The 15,911-nt window shown below is 49.2% G+C and overlaps 1 protein-coding gene across 2 annotated transcripts; it reads left to right on the top strand.

Annotated features, from left to right (window-relative positions):
• Positions 1 to 81: 81 nt before the first annotated feature.
• Positions 82 to 14,766, top strand: TP53 (tumor protein p53; the record flags this gene model as incomplete). 2 transcript variants are annotated; one of them, XM_084863846.1, is made up of 12 exons in its annotated part: positions 82 to 392; positions 3,926 to 4,033; positions 9,544 to 9,654; positions 9,817 to 9,850; positions 9,939 to 10,187; positions 10,930 to 11,116; positions 11,201 to 11,313; positions 11,500 to 11,609; positions 11,938 to 12,095; positions 12,192 to 12,262; positions 13,201 to 13,307; positions 13,912 to 14,766. In XM_084863846.1, the coding sequence occupies 12 exons, from the start codon at positions 82 to 84 to the stop codon at positions 13,994 to 13,996; spliced, it is 1,644 nt and encodes a 547-aa protein (XP_084719972.1). In that variant the 3' UTR covers positions 13,997 to 14,766. The 2 variants fall into 2 exon arrangements, with proteins under 2 accessions (XP_084719972.1, XP_084719973.1); XM_084863847.1 differs by lacking the exon at positions 3,926 to 4,033.
• Positions 14,767 to 15,911: the final 1,145 nt, after the last annotated feature.

Here is a 15,911-nt window from a genome sequence, read left to right as displayed (position 1 = left end):
CACAATGGCATTAGTCTTCCAAAATGGTTTCCACAAATTCTGCCCTCACGCCGCTGGCTCGTCTAACTTCCCCATCCCAAAATGTCGGTAGCTACAGCACCCACACGGCGGAACCCGGACTCTTCCCCCCTCTCCAATAGCCTCCGCCCGCCGGCACGCCGCTTGCCCTTACTTGTCATGGCCACTGCCCGGCTTTGTGCCAGTAGTCTCGCGGGGGTTGCTGGGATTGGGATTTTCCCCTCCCATGTGCCCGAACTGGCGCTAAAAGTTTTGAGCTCAAAAGTCCGAAGCCGCCGTCCTGGACGCAGGTGTCCCCTGGGCCCCCAGGGTCCCCTGGCTCCCGGCCTCGGAGGGTGCTTCCCAGGACGGGGATACGCTCCCCGGAAGCTCCGGTAAGCTCCCGACAGTGTGACAAGTCCTCTCCGAGCCCATGAGCTCTCGACCCCGAATATTTTCAGATGGGGAGGCTGGGTGCTGGGGGCTCGGCGATTCGGCCGGGGGTTGCGGGGAGAGGAGAAGCTTGGCTGGCGGCTCTGTTGAGAGGTCTGGGTGTAGGTAATGAGGATGTAGGGAACCTGAACACCGTGGGGGGGGGGGGGTTGAACTTCGGGGAACCTGAACACCTGGGCGCGGGGGTAGGGGGTGGGGAGGGACTTTCCGCTGGCCTAAGGGGTTCTTCACCACCCACCCATTCCTATCCCCATCCCAGGGCCGGGAGCGGGGAATCGTTAAATAGCATGATCTGAGACTTTTGAATCGGGAACTCCCGGCTCTAGATTTTATTTATTTATTTATTTATTTAGTCTAAACGGTTACATGTCTCCTTTTTCCCCCGATCGACCCCCTACCCCCACCCCCAGTCATTCCCACCCCGGCAATGCCCCCTCTGCCCCAGTGTCTGTCCATTGGTTATGCTAATATGCATGCATACAAGTCCTTTGGTTGCTCTAACTCCCCCCCCCCACCCCTTTGCCATTTGTCCCTGGATCTATTCTTATTCATTAAATTATGTTGCCGGCTCTAGAGTTTAGAGCTCATGGTACCCTACTGAAATCTGGGATTGCATTCTGAAATGATTATTCGGGGCGATCTGAGAGCCCACGCTGCTAAGGAAGGTCCCATAACTACCGGACCTTTGTCCTTCCTGGAATAATGTTTCCAACCGGCTCTGCTAGACGAAGAAAATCCAATCAAATACTGAGTCGTGGAAGTGGGAAATGCCAAAGGAAAGGTTTGCCCGCGAAATCCGGGTGGAAGATCCCGGTCTGAGAGGTCCAGGAGCCCTGTTATTGTTTGGCTCTCCATTTACATGTCTGCCCCTTGCAGTGTGCCACTTCCGGTTTCTTCCTTCGGAGCAGCATATTTACCCGACGAAAGGGAAGGGAGAAGAGAGAGAATGTCTTTTAAATTGGTTCCGATGACCTGGGGAGGAAAGCTGATAACCCTCTCCTCAATTTTTTTTTCCTTTTTCTTTCTGGACTACTTAAATTACGGCTTTGGGGAAGGACGGGCGTGTCTTTGTTTTGATGCTAAGCTCTCTCCCTCCCCCTCTGAATGGTGCGCTCCACCCTGGAGGACTACCTTCTAGGCGGACGCTACCATTGCGTGGGGAGGGTTTGTTTGTTTGTTTGTTTGTTTTTAAGTGTGCACAGGGAACCCCTGGGTATTTTCGCGAATGAGTACGTTTGTGAATTACGCGATGAAAGAGTGTATAACGACGGTTCATTTGAGGCGGAGAAAAAACTTGTACCCGGCTTTAGACTAAACCATTCCGACTCCGGACGCAGCCTGAACGTCGTGAAAGCGGAAGCGGAAGGGGCGGTCCCCAGTGCAGCGCCGGTCCCGCTAGGTGTTGGCCCGCGAGAGGCAGAACCTCGTCGAGGCCAAGCTTAAACATTTCCCTCGCATCTTCGTCCCCTAATATATGGTCGTCCTTTTCCAGTCACTTACAACGTGCCTGCGCGGTACCCGATGTGCTTTTTTATTAATAAACTGAGGTCCCATTTATACCCACTGCAATTAGATGAGTTATGGCATCGAACCACCGTGTAACGCCTTTCGATGTAGAATATTTTCATCGTCCCAGAAAAGTTTCTCATGCCTCTTCCCAGTGTATCTCTGACCCCCACCTTTATTTTTATTTCTGTTTAGAGTACTTAATATAAATGGAGTAATATCTACAGTGTGTGCTTCTTGGTGTCAGGCTTCTTCAGCATGGTTTTTGTGAAAGTCATCCATGTTATTGCATGTATGGGTAGAGTATCAGTGTTTTGATACTTTTCAGTTAGTAAATTACATTGGATTGTTTATTCTCATTTTGATGGCCTCTTGATTTCATGGGGTTATTTTGAATAAAGCTACTATTAACATTCTTTTTTAAAATATAATACCTATTTTTAAATAAATTTTATTGATTTTTAGAGAGAGGAGGAGAGAGATAGAAACATCAATGATGAAAGGAAAACATTGTTGTTGTTTTTAATATATATGTTTTTTAAACGTATTTTTTTTATTTCAGAGAGGAAGAGAGATAGAAACATCAGTGATGAGAATCATTGACTGGCCGCCTTCTGCACGCCCCCTACTGGGGACCGAGCCCTCAACCCGGGCATGTGACCTTGGCCACAATGGAACCCAGGACCCTTGAGTCCACATGCTCTATACTCTGAGCCAAACCAGCCAGGGCGAGCAACATTGCTTGGCTGTCTCCTACTGGAGATCCAGTAAGCAATCTGGGCATGTGCCCTGATCAGGAATCTAACCGTGGTCTCCTGGTTCTTAGATCGTTGCCCAACCAACAACTAAGCCACACTTTCCAGGCGCTACTAACATTTGCTGAATTCTTTTTGTGGTCATAGGTTTCCGTGTTTCTTGTTATAAAAAATTATAATTTTCAAAGTGGTTATACCGTTAGCAGTTGTCATGTGCTTATTGACCATTCCTATGTCATGTGAAGTGGCTCAAGTCTTTTCCCCATTTTTAAAATTGGTTTGTTTGCTTTTTTAATTATTGATTCGTAGTATTTTACATTTTTGGATATGTATCATATTTTGGATATGATACATGTGGGAGCTTTTTTTCCTTTTTAAAAAATGTTTACAGTAGAGGAGAAGAGGACATCTAATACTTTAAACAAGAAAGAAAAAATTGTTTAATATATTTTTATTTATTTCAGACAGGGGGAGAGAGATAGAAACATCAATGAAGAGAGAGAAGCATCAATCTGCTGCCTCCTGCACACCCCACACTGGGGATTGTACCCACAGTTGGGGCATGTGTCCTGAGTGGGAATCGAACCGTGACCTCCTGGTTGACACAACTATTGAGCCATGCTGGCAGCGCAACAATAAAGATAAATTAAAAAAAAAAAAAAAAAATTTTTATTTGTTGATTTTGCAAAGACATGGGGAAGGAAAGAGAGAAACATTTATTTACGCATTCGTTGGTTGATTCTTGTATGTTCCCGGACCAGGGATCTTACCCACCACTTTGGGGTATTGGGATGACACTCACCAACTGAGCTACCCGGCTAGAGATGATACATGTCTTTTTCTACTGACCTGTTGCTTGACTAGAGGAGAAAATTCATCATTTTAAGTGTTTGCTGTTACCTGTTTAGGAAGTCTTATCTCAAGGTCATGAAAGATACTCTTGTACACTTACTTTCTCACCTATTTCCTTCTATAACCTTTATAGTTTTTTGTTTTAGTGGGTGTTTTGTTGTTTGTTTTTCTATGTGGATATCCACTTGTTCTAGCTCCACTTTTTGAAATTCTCTTTCCCCACCGAACTGCTTTTACTTGAAGTGTTTGGTCCATTTACATTTAATGCAATTATTGTGAGGTTTGGGCTTCAGTCTGCTATCTTAATTCTCTTTTCTGTCTGTTTTATTCTTGGCGGGGGCTAAACAATATTAATACCTCAGACACACACGAGAAGGCCATGTGATGGATGAAGACGGAGATGGGAGGGATACATCTACAAGTCAAGGAGCACCAAGGATTGTCGGAGACCACCAGCAGTTAGAAGAGAGGTATTGAACACATTCTTCCCAGAGCCGCCAGGAGGAAACAGCTCTGCCAACATCCTGATTCTGGGCCTCTGGCTTCCAGAACTCTGAGACGATCAAGTTCTGTTGTTTTAAGCCAAAAAAAAATTTTTTTTAATTAATACCTTTCTTCTCACCTTCTAAGTTCTAGCTGGGCTAAATTAAATCAACAGAGACAGGCCGAAACTGGTTTGGCTCAGTGGATAGAGCGTCGGTCTGCGGACTGAAAGGTCCCAGGTTCGATTCTGGTCCAGGGCATGTACGTTGGTTGCGGGCACATCCCCAGCAGGGGGTGTGCAGGAGGCAGCTGGTTGATGTTTCTCTCTCATCGACATGTCTAGCTCTCTATCCCTCTTCCTTTCTCTCTATGGAAAATCAATAAAATATATTTAAATCAACAGAGACAGATTAACAGGAGGAAATCAAAGTTTTAATGCCTGTGCATGGGGAATTCACATAAGACACCGGAGAAAGAGGAGGCGGGGTATTAGGTTTCATAAGTGTGAATGGGTGATTCTGGAAGAATGGAACATCCATGAGGCAGAACATACGGCAAGAATCTTTCTGCGAAGCAATTGTGAGACAATGGAACACTGTCAATCTAGCTAACAGGCCCTTCCTGAAGCCCTCTTATTTACATTGCTTAATTCAAATTAGGCTAAGGAGAACATTCTAAGATCTTCCTGAAGCAGGTGTTTCTGTTTGAATCTCTTGGACAGAAAGGGGTTAGGGTCAAAAGTTCTTTCTGAGTCTTTTGTTTCTTAATAAACAGCTTAACAGCAATATTCCCAAAAATGGAAGCGTCGGGGTGGGGAAACTGGTTCCCTTCCTTCACTTCAAACATTTGGTGAAGAAACAATACCGATCTGTAGTTATAGATGAGGTAACATTGTCCAGCTCATTTTGTGAGATGAGTATAATTGCGATAACAAGCTCAAATCAAGGATGTTACAAGAAAAGGAAATTAGACCAATATTCCTGTTAGCATATATGTGCAAAATCTTATAAATTTAGCACATCAAACCTGGTGTGCTAAATATACAAAAATGACCAAGTGAAGTTTATCCCTGACTGCAATGTTGATTTAACATTCAAAAATCAGTGTAAACTGCCATGTTAGCAGATTGATGGATTTAAAATCCTATGATTGCCCTGGCTGATGTGGCCCATTTGGTTGGGCGCCATCTCATGCACTGAAAGTTTGCTGCTTTGATTCCCGTTCAGGTCGCTTGCCTGGGTTCCGGCTCAATCCCCATTTGGGGAAGGAGGGTCATGCAGGAGGCAGCAGATAAATGTTGCACTCTCGCATCAATGTTTCTCTTGTTTCCGCTCTATTTAAAAATCAATAAACTATTCTTTAAAATAAAAGTCCAATAATCATTTTAACATATGCATAAAAAGCAGATGACATGTGCAACAGCTATTTATGGTTTTTAAAAATATGTTTTTATTGATTTTTAGAGGGAGAGGGATAGAGAAAAACATCATCGATCAGCTGCCTCCTATACATCCCCTACTAGGGATCAAGTCCAAAACCAGGTATGTGCCCTGACCAGGAATTGAACCCTTAAAGAAAGAAAAACCAACTTCCCAGCCAACTAAAAACAGGAAACTTACTCAGACTGATAAAAGTTACCGCCAATCAAGTAACTAGAGGGTGGAGGGAGGGAGGTCCCTCAGCCTGACTTACAACTCTCACAGTCCGGGAGCCCTCAGAGGACATCCAACTGACAGCAGTTGGACATCCTTAGCACTGCTACGCTCGCCAGTCATGAGCCCTGCTTCTGGCTGAGCTGTGCTTCCCCTGTGGGAGCACATTGACCACCAGGGGACAGCTCCTGCATTGAGCCTCTGCCGCCTGGTGGTTTGTGCATGTCATAGCAAGTGGTTACATGGCCTTAACATATTAGGCTTTTATTATATAGGATAGTGACAGGCTTAATGCTTTTCCTCTAAGATCAGGAACTAAAGGATTCCACTTTCACCACTTCAGCAAGAAAAATAAGTAGCCTGGCCAGTGTCTCTCAGTGGTTGAGCATCAACCTATGACCCAGGAGTTAGGATTCAATTCCCGGTCAGGGCACATGCCAAGGTTACGGGCTTGCTCCCCAATATGGGACATGTAGGAGGCAGCAATCAATAACTCATTGATGTTTCTTTCCCTCTCCCTTCCTCTCTGAAATCAATAAAAATAACGTGTTTTTTTTTTTTTTAAATATATTTTATTGATTTTTGTACAGAGAGGAAGGGAGAGAAATAGAGAGTTAGAAACATCGATGAGAGTCATCGATCAGCTGCCTCTTGCACACCCCCTACTGGGGATATGCCCGCAACCAAGATACATGCCCTTGACTGGAATCGAACCCTGGACCTTTCAGTTCCCAAGCTGACGCTCTATCCATCGAGCCAAACCGGTTTCGGCAAAAATAATGTATTTTTAAAATAAACATTATTATTGAAAAGGAAGAAATAAAACTATTTTACTCATAAATGGCATGATTGTATACACAAAAAACTTCTTAACAAAATTATTTTAAAATTATCAGAACTAGCAAGTGATTATAATAGTCACAGTTTCAGCCGAAATCGGTTTGGCTCAGTGGATAGAGCATCGGTGTGCAGACTGAAAGGTCCCAGATTCGATTCCGGTCAAGGGCATGTACATTGGTTGCAGGCACATCCCCAGTCAGGGGGGTGCAGGAGGCAGCTGGTTGATGATTCTCATTGACATTTCTAACTCTCTATTCCTCTCCCTTCCTCTCTGTAAAAAATCAATAAAGTATATTTAAAGAAAAATAGTCACAGTTTCAAAGGCAGTATATATAAATTGTATTTCTGTATAATACGGTAGCAACCATTGAATCTGAGCTTGGAAAATGAATTTAAAATAGCATACAAAACATGGCATATTCGGAGGTAATTTAACAAGTGATGGACAAGAGCTCTATATTATAAACTGCAAAATATTGCTGATGCCTGGTCAGTGTGGTTCAGCTTCGACCTATAAACCAGGAGATCATGGGTTTGGTTTCCTGTCAGAGCACATGCCCAGGTTTCTAGCTCAATCCCCAGCAGGGGGCGTGCAGGAGGCAGCCGATCAATCATTCTATTTCATTATTGATGTTTCTATCCTAGCAGGCTTTTTTTATAGAAATTCACAAGCTGATTCCAAAATGAAAGAGTAGTACAAAGTTAAAAATTAAAGCTATAGGAGGATAACTAGTGAACAGAATACAGTCCAGGGAAAGACACACAAGTATAGTCAAATGATTTTCTTCCAAGGCCCCAAAGTGAATCTGGGAAAGAGATTATTTTTCTTTTTATAGATTTTCTTATTTTGGAAAAATGCAGAGAAGTATGAGAATAACAACGCTCATATTTCCACCAAGTAATTCTAACGTTTTGTCTTTTTTGTATCCATATTTTAATTGCGTATGGATATAATGTATGGATAAGCTCTTTATTCCAAAAGGTTTCCTCCTGATGATTGACTGCTTCTTTTTGTATGTATGTTTTTTTATTACTGACTTCTGCAAGAAGAAGGGGGAGGGAGATAGAAACATCAATGAGGAGAGAATCGTTGATCAGCTGCCTCTGCATGTCCACATTGAGGATCGAGCCCTGGCATGTGCCCTGACTGGGAATTGAACCAGGACCTCCTTGGGCCCACCATCCCGGAACAGCCCCTGCTGGCATGTTTACTGAACTGAGTTCCCTGAAAGGTGAACCAGCATTAATGGGGCAGTCCACAAAAGTCCCCCTCGCCGTCGGTCTGCGGGCTGAAAGGTCCCAGGCTTGACTCCGGTCAAGGGCATGTACGTTGGTTGCGGGCACATCTCTGGTAGGGGGTGTGCAAGAGGCAGCTGGTCGATGTTTCTCTCTCATCGATGTTTCTAGCTCTCTAGCTCTCCCTTCCTCTCTGTAAAAAATCAATAAAATATATTTTTTTTAAAAAGAAAGAAAGAAAGTCCCCCTAGCTCACAATCAGAGTTCTCGCAGAACAAATACTATGGAACTATCATGTAAACCAGGGGTCTTCAAACTACGGCCCGCGGGCCACATGCGGCCCGCAGAGGAGTCTGATCCGGCCCGCCAGGTTTTTTGGGCAGTGAGCGCAGCCGAGGTGTTACAGTAGGAATTAGTAGTTCATATAGTCCAGCTCTCTGAGGGACCGTGATCTGGCCCCCACTTTAAAAAGTTTGAGGACCCCTGATGTAAACAGAAGCATTTTTTAAGCTCTTACTATGTGCCAGGCACTTTTCTCAGTTGTACATTTTCCATAATATGTAGGCTACTGCTGCTATTTTCTTTTTTAATTTTTTGTTAATCATCACCTGAGGATAGTTTTCCATTGATCTTTCGAGAGGAGGAGAGACAGAGAAAGAAAGGAACATCGATTGGTTGCTTCCTGCATGTGCCCTGATCAAAATCAAACCCAGGACCCTTCAGTCCTCGGCTCACGCTCTTATCCACTGAACCAAACCGGCTAGGGCAAATCCAGAGATTTTTACTTAGGAGCCAGCCCTCTTCCATAAAAGTCTCCAAAGTTTTTTTGATCGCTGATCAAGACGGGACCCTGGCACTTCTTCCCAGTTCCCACTGGCCACTCCTTTGCCACCCCCTCTTGCCTTCCTCCTTGCGGGTACATACGTAGTTACCCCCCATCAGTTTTGGGAGTTCTGGCAGGTGATCCTTTGCCAGCCTCTGAGATGCAAGCTTTTGGTTAGCTAAAATCTGTACCTGAAGATTAATCTGTCATGAAGTATGCATCTTACTCCAAACAATTCACTTAGTCACCAGAGAACTCGACCAGGTGCGAGGTGTTATGCTAACACTATGATGAACACGATAACGTCCCTGTCCTGAGGCTGTTTGTATTCCACTAGACTAGAGGAAACAGATGCACAAATTAAAATGGGGTGATGGAGTTTGGCGAGTGGTCTGGGAAAATATCCCTGAGGAGGTTTCCAAGTTGAGGTCTGCAGTGATGGCACAACCAGCGTTCCCAGTAGAGGGAACCAGCAGTTAGGTGAACTGGGGAGTGTGAGAAGGGCAGCCGCAGCCAGAGCCTCAGGGAAGGGGCGATCTGGCAGATGAGATCAGAGAAGCAGGCAGGCAGGTTCCTGGTCATGAGGGACGGAAAGCATACACTGCGACTTCCGGGAGCTTTGGGATGAAGGAGGTCCAGCGAGGCATCTTCCCCCAGGTGGCGGGAGAGGGCTGAGCATACTGCATCCCTATCAGGAAGGAAGGCTTGTGGATTCATCGGTGGGAAGCTTGGAAGTCCCTCTCTGGTTTTCTCTTTTTTCTCAAGCAAGTGTGTAGTAAGGCTGGTGAGAGGTGGGCACGGAGCGGCCTGGGTTGTGATGGAAGATCGGAAGAAAGACGTGTGTGAGCCCTGCTCCTCAGGAAGTCGGGACTCCTATGTGTCAGACCCTGCTATGGTGTTGGGCGTGTTTCATGCTGGATGCTCACTTTTCCTCTCCCCACTGCAGCCACGCTGCCTTCCAGGGAGCTGCCTTCCAGGGAGCTGCAATGGATGAGCCGCCGTCAGAAGTCTCTAACCTCCCTCTGAGTCAGGAGACATTCTCAGAATTGTGGAATTTGTGAGTAGAGGGCCTATGGGAGGGACATGTTCACTGCCCACCTGATAACGACCGCCTTCCCCTGCCTACTCCCCCCCCCCCCACATTCCCCAGCACCCCAGCAGTAGAGGCCTGTAGAAGGCAAGAACCAGGACTGACTTTCTTTCTGCTCTTGTCTTTCAGACTCCCTTATAGACTCAATGACAGTGATAATCTGGTAAGGACTGGGGATGGGAGGGACCAGGGGCTATAGGGCCAACTGCCTGGGAACCCAGCTCTCTGACTCTCGCTTTCCTCGTGCACAGAATCCTGAAGACTCCCAGGCGTTGGGTGAACTGGACTGGATGCCCCAAGACCTCATAGACTGTCTGGACAGCGGTCCAAATGAAGCCTCCAATATGCCAGCAACTCCTGCACCAGCAGCAGCTGCCCCAGCGCCAGCCACCCCCTGGACCCTGTCATCATCTGTCCCTTCCCATAAGACCTATCCCGGGAGCTGTGGTTTCCGTTTAGGATTCCTGAATTCTGGGACAGCCAAGTCCGTAACCTGCACGGTCAGTGGCCCTGGGAGGCTGGCTTCCATATGACAATTCAATGCCTGACCGTATCCCCCTCCCACTACCCCACCCCAGGTTTTTCTATTCAGACCACTAAAACCTCTCTCAGCCTTTGGCTTGTCTTTCTACATTCTAGTCTGTGACCTTTGACCTCTGCCCCAAAGTTGCATTTTCTCCCTTGACCTTGGGCGTCATACTCCCAGCATCCCTCAGGAGGCCCGGGAACTTTTCTTTCTCTCTGCGCTCGCTCGCGCTCTCTCTCTCTCTCTCTCTCTCTCTCTCTCTCTCTCTCTTTTTAATAAAAAATTACTGGTTTTTGTTTTTATTTTTTTTAGATGAGTGATTTTCTTCATTATTTTTTTTAATATATTTTATTGATTTTTTACAGAGCAGAAGAGAGAGGGATAGACAGTTAGAAACATCGATGAGAGAATCATCGATCAGCTGCCTCTTGCACAGCCCTTACTGGGGATGTACCTGCAACCAAGGTACATGCCCCTGACCGGAATCGAACCTGGGACATTTCAGTCCGCAGGCGGACGCTCTATCCACTGAGCCAAACCGGTTTCGGCTCTGCACTCTCTTTCACTCCTTAGCTTTTATAAATAAGCTTCTGGGACACGGGTCTCCAACTCTGCCATCCCTAGCCACCCTCCCCACACAGTACATGGCTTTCAGTTGGTGCGTAAGCAGTGCTTGTCCCCTGACCTCCCATCCGTTCTTTCTCCTTTTCCCACAGTACTCCTCTACCCTCAACAAGCTGTTCTGCCAGATGGCAAAGACCTGCCCCGTGCAGCTGTGGGTCGCCTCCCCACCCCCGCTCAGCAGCCGGGTCCGCGCCATGGCCATCTACAAGAAGTCGGAGCACACGACGGAGGTCGTGCGGCGCTGCCCCCACCATGAGCGCTGCCCTGAATACAATGACGGTGAGCGGGCGGGCTGCGGGCGGGACGGGCAGGGCTGTGGCCCAGAGTCCCCAGGTGCCTGATTCTTTTCCTAACGACCCGTAGATCTGGCTCCTCCTCATCACCTTATCCGGGTGGAAGGGAATTCGCGTGCGAAGTACCTGGATGACAAAACCACTCTTCGACACAGCGTGGTGGTGCCCTACGAGCCGCCCGAGGTCTGGTTTGGCAACTGGGGTCTCTGGGAGGAGGGGGCTAGGAGGGTTTGTCCGTGGCTCCCGAGCTGGGATGCGTGCAGAGCGGGAGATGGGAGATCGCCAGTCCACGGGTGCAGAGCTGGCGCTCTCAGAGGCCACGGGCTTCGGGGCTGGGTGACCTCACCGTGGGCCTCTGTTTTCTCCCAGGTGGGCTCCGAGTATACCACCATTCACTACAACTTCATGTGTAACAGCTCCTGCATGGGCGGCATGAACCGGCGGCCCATCCTCACCATCATCACACTGGAAGATTCCGAGTAGGGACTCGAACACCGACCGCCCTTTGTGCTGGCGTGCCCCTCCCTGGCCCCTGCCTGTCTCTGTCCCCTGCGCCCTGCCCCTCCGCCATTTCTCCAGGAACCACCAGCCATCCTTGCCTCTCCCATCCTATTTGTAGAACCTCCTCGTTGCTCCCCCCAGTTTTCTTTTCTCTGGCTTTGCAACCTCTGACCTGTGGCTTCTCCGTAGGCCTGGCCCCGGAGCTTAGGCTCCACATCGGGTGAAGGTGGTTGGGAGTGGGTGGGACCTGGTTTGCGTGTAGTGCCCACCTCTCACCGCTTCCTGCTCCTCTCCTTGCCTGGGCAGTGGTAACCTGCTGGGACGAAACAGCTTTGAGGTGCGTATCTGCGCCTGTCCTGGGAGAGACCGACGCACAGAGGAAGAGAATTCCCGAAAGAAGGGGGAGTCTTCTCTCGAGCAGCCGCCTGGGAGTCCCAAGCAGCCCTCCAGGAACACTAAGCGAGGTAGGAAGCAAGCAGGGCGAGGGGAAGCAGAGGAGGGAGAGGGTGTGGTTCTGCCCCAGATTCACCCTTTCTCACCATCCCTTACCTCTTCCCCAGCACTGCCCATCGACACGGACTCCTCTCCCCCGCCGAAGATGCGCGTGGACGAAGAGTATTACACCCTGCAGGTACCACGTCTGGGAAAGGAAGCCGGACAGCCTCCTGCCCCTCCCTGGTGGGATCGGATAAGGATATAACAGATGTACATGTAGCCAGTGTGCGGGTAGGCCCATCCATCCCTTCTCTGGTCATGACCCACGGTCTTGAGATTAAGTTTCACCCGGAACATGTGGATGTGTCTAGTAGAAACGTAATGAGCCTGGATGAAGTTGCTTCCAACTTTGAGGGCAAGGACCGTGTGTGAGTCATCGAGGCAGCCCCAGCATCCAGCAAAAGTCAGCACCTTTGTTCAGGCTCAACGCGAGCACTGAGCGATTAGTTGGAGGAAAAGGAGCTTTGTTTACGGCCCTGCCAGAAAGAAGCCTACGGGGCTTCGTAAAGGTAACGGTGTGCCTTTCCTACCAGCCAGGGAGCCATGGTGCCCTCTGGAAGCTGGCAGCATCCATCTGCTGGTAACCAGCAATGGCGTCTACTGGGAACTGAACTCTGCCAGTAATCCGAATGATGAGCAAAGAAATGGACTGTCCTTCAGAGCCCCCAGAAGAATGCACCTGCTGCCACCCTGGGCTTTTAGCCCTGTGAGATCTGGGTCAGGTTCCTGACACACAGAAGATGACAGAGTGATGTTGTTTTAAGCCACTTAAAAAAAAAAAAGATTTAAGTTTCGAGTCTAGCATTCAAAAATGCTATTTTCTTCCTGGCTGCTTTCCCTGCAATTAGGGCATTTGCCATCAGGGGGCAGTGGTGCCTAGAGACTGGCTCCTGGTGATGTCTGATTTCAGGATGCCATCTTGTACCATAACCTACATTTTATTTATTTATATATTTTTTTTTCATAACCTACATTTTAAAGGGATCATCTTTCAAAAGAAAATTTGTTAAAAGAGAACATAACAATGGTTCTATGACTTTGCCTAGTACTTCATTATCCCCCTCCCCGCCACAGGTCCGTGGGCGCGAACGCTTCGAGATGTTACGACAAATTAACGAAGCCTTAGAGCTGAAGGATGCCCAGGCCGGAAAGGACCCAGGTGGAAGCAAGACTCACTCCAGGTGAGTGACCTGGGTCCCCTTTCAGCCCACTCCCCTGCATTCCTATGTTGGAGAGCCTGGGATTCCATTGTAATCCTGCCTTCAAGGTCAAAGACAACAGAATTCTCCCGTTGGGTCCTGGCCCTGCCTGGACTCCTTCACTCGTCCTCTGGTTGAATCATGTGACCACTTCCCTGCGTCAGGTGGAGTGGTCCGCAGACCCCTCAAGCCCAGATAGGAGCATGGACACTTCCTTGCCATTTCTAGCCTCCTCTGTCTCCGATCTGGGGTCCCCCGTCGAGGCCTGGTAACTGTGGGAGTGCCAGGCAGAGCCGGGGTGTGGGGTCAAATCTCTCACCTTCCTGAGAGCTAGCAAGTCCTGGGTGGCTTTGCTACTCCCCCTTATCGAGCCCAGTTTCCTCGTTTGTCAAATGGGATAAGGAGTTTAGTACAGACAAGTACCCCCAGTGCTCAGTGAGCGTGTCTGCAGTTGATGGTGACTATTTTAACCTAAATTCCCCTTGGTCCAACCTCAGGCCCTTCAAAGCCCAGATGTGGGACGAGAGGCCCTCCCCCTCTCACTCTGATGATGCCATCTCCACCCTTCCCTCTTCTGTCTCCACAGCCACCTGAAATCTAAAAAGGGGCCGTCCACCTCCCGCCATAAAAAGAAGCTCATGTTCAAGAGAGAGGGGCCTGACTCAGACTGACACCCCTGCTTCTGTCCCCCACGGACACCCCCACCCTTGTCCCCTTCCTGGCATATTTTTGGGGTTGGGAGCTTAACCCTCTGCTTGGTCTAGATGTGCCTCAGAAACACCCCAGAATTCCGTTTGCCTGGCTGAGACCTCTCCTCAAGAAGCTGGCCTGCACTGGTGGGTTTTGGGGGAAGGTGGCGGGAACTCAGATGTTTCGGCTTCACTTTTAAGGTCTTTCCTCTAGAGGCCATTTGGGGGAGGGGGGAAGATGTTCCTGCATGCAAGGGCTAAGTTTTAAACCCGCCGTCAACACTGGGTTGGAAACTAGCCAGGGAAGTTATCTCGAGTTTAATTTCTCTAACTTCCTCGTCCACATGGACGGGGCTGACGGTGAGGGTTAATGAAATATGGGGTTTGGGACTAGGCTCCCTCAGGGATGCCGGTTCCTGTCCCCGTCCGGCTGGGCAGCTAGTTAAGAGAAGGAAGCTTCTAAATGCTTTTCCACCGGCCTGGCCAAAGCCCGTCGGAAGCCAGGGAACCTCACCACCTAACGGGAGACCTCGATGCCTCATCCCACCGCCTGGAGGGTCCCCTCTCCAGTGGAGGATCTGTATCTTCCAGGCTCTGTTTTACTTCCCGCAAACGCTCAGGTTCGATTCCCCCTGGGGTCTCAGAGGCACATCTGTATTCCTCACCCGCACCCCTCCCCCTCTTCCACTTTTATACTACTTTTCTTTTTTTTTTATATTGGTTTCTTGTTTTACAATAAAACTTTGCTGATACCTGTGTGTCTGAGGGTGAGAGCCAGTGCCGGCTGCCTGGGGCCTGCAGGGCAGGGGTGCGTTAAGGAGGTGACCCTGGGAAGCAGCCACCTGAGTCTCCAGGGAATGTGGGCTGGGGAGCCCCCACCCCCGGGCTGCGGGAGGAGAACAAAAGCTGGAGACTGGGTCAGTCTGCAGGCTGCATGACAACAAGGGTGGGGGTGAATCCATAGCTCTGTCCCTCTCCCTTCCTGCCAGGGCTGGCACAAGGTCCTCTCCTGCCCCCTTGTCAGCCACTCACCACGGATTAAGGGATTTAAATGTCTAATTTAGCAAGCCTGAGCCTCTGGGGTGGCCATCTGCTCCGCGGGAAAGGGGCAGGATACCTGCCTTCCCCAGAGGACAGAGGGTGGGTGCCATTTGATAATGAGAGCAAGCAGCGGGAGGCCTGCCAGCCCGGGTCCCGGGAAGTGGGGGCGGCTAAGGTGAAGGCTGGGGTGTGGGGCTGGGGCCTTCCCAGCATCCCCTCATCCTGGGCCTCTTGCCAGGCGGTTGAATGAATTGAAGCTTTAAACTCTGCCAGGAAAACCTTTCAAAGGGCTCCTTGGGTTAGGGTGGAGAGCTCAGCCGCTCCCGCCCCCGGCTCATCCTGCTGTAGGCTCCCAGGGAGGGGGGCTGGGGGCGAGCTAGCTCTGGCCAGTGCTCAGGGGGTGGCCGGACAATGGGGACACAGCTTGTCCTGCCTCCTCCCTGTGGGTACAGGGGGACGTGCTGAGGTTGGGCCATTGTGCTCTCAGCCTCCAGCCAGGCTCGCAGTGCCAGCGGGAGTCCGTTGGCTGGCCCTGTGGATGCAGATGGCTGTGGAGCCACTGGCCACCCTGGTCTCAAAACCATTTTTCTCTTCATTGTGAAGGGATGCCAAACACCTCCCCAGAGACCAGAATTACCGTCTCTCCCACCTACCGGGCCCTTGGCAAACTCATCCCTGTAGGCCATCACCTTAAAGCTCCCTTTCTGATCAGCGTCCAGCTCCCATTACTCCCATTTCCCTAGAATGTGTCCCCCCTGGCTGTTTCATTTCTGCTGTACTTCCAAAGCGCATCCGAGCCCTTGCTGGTGTGGCTCGTTGGCTGAGTGTCGTCCCATGCATTTAAAGGTCACTGGTT

Source organism: Pipistrellus hanaki (assembly GCF_964339955.1).
Source record: "Pipistrellus hanaki genome assembly, chromosome: 16".
Taxonomy (NCBI): domain Eukaryota; kingdom Metazoa; phylum Chordata; class Mammalia; order Chiroptera; family Vespertilionidae; genus Pipistrellus; species Pipistrellus hanaki.
This window is presented reverse-complemented; position numbering and strand designations above follow the sequence as displayed.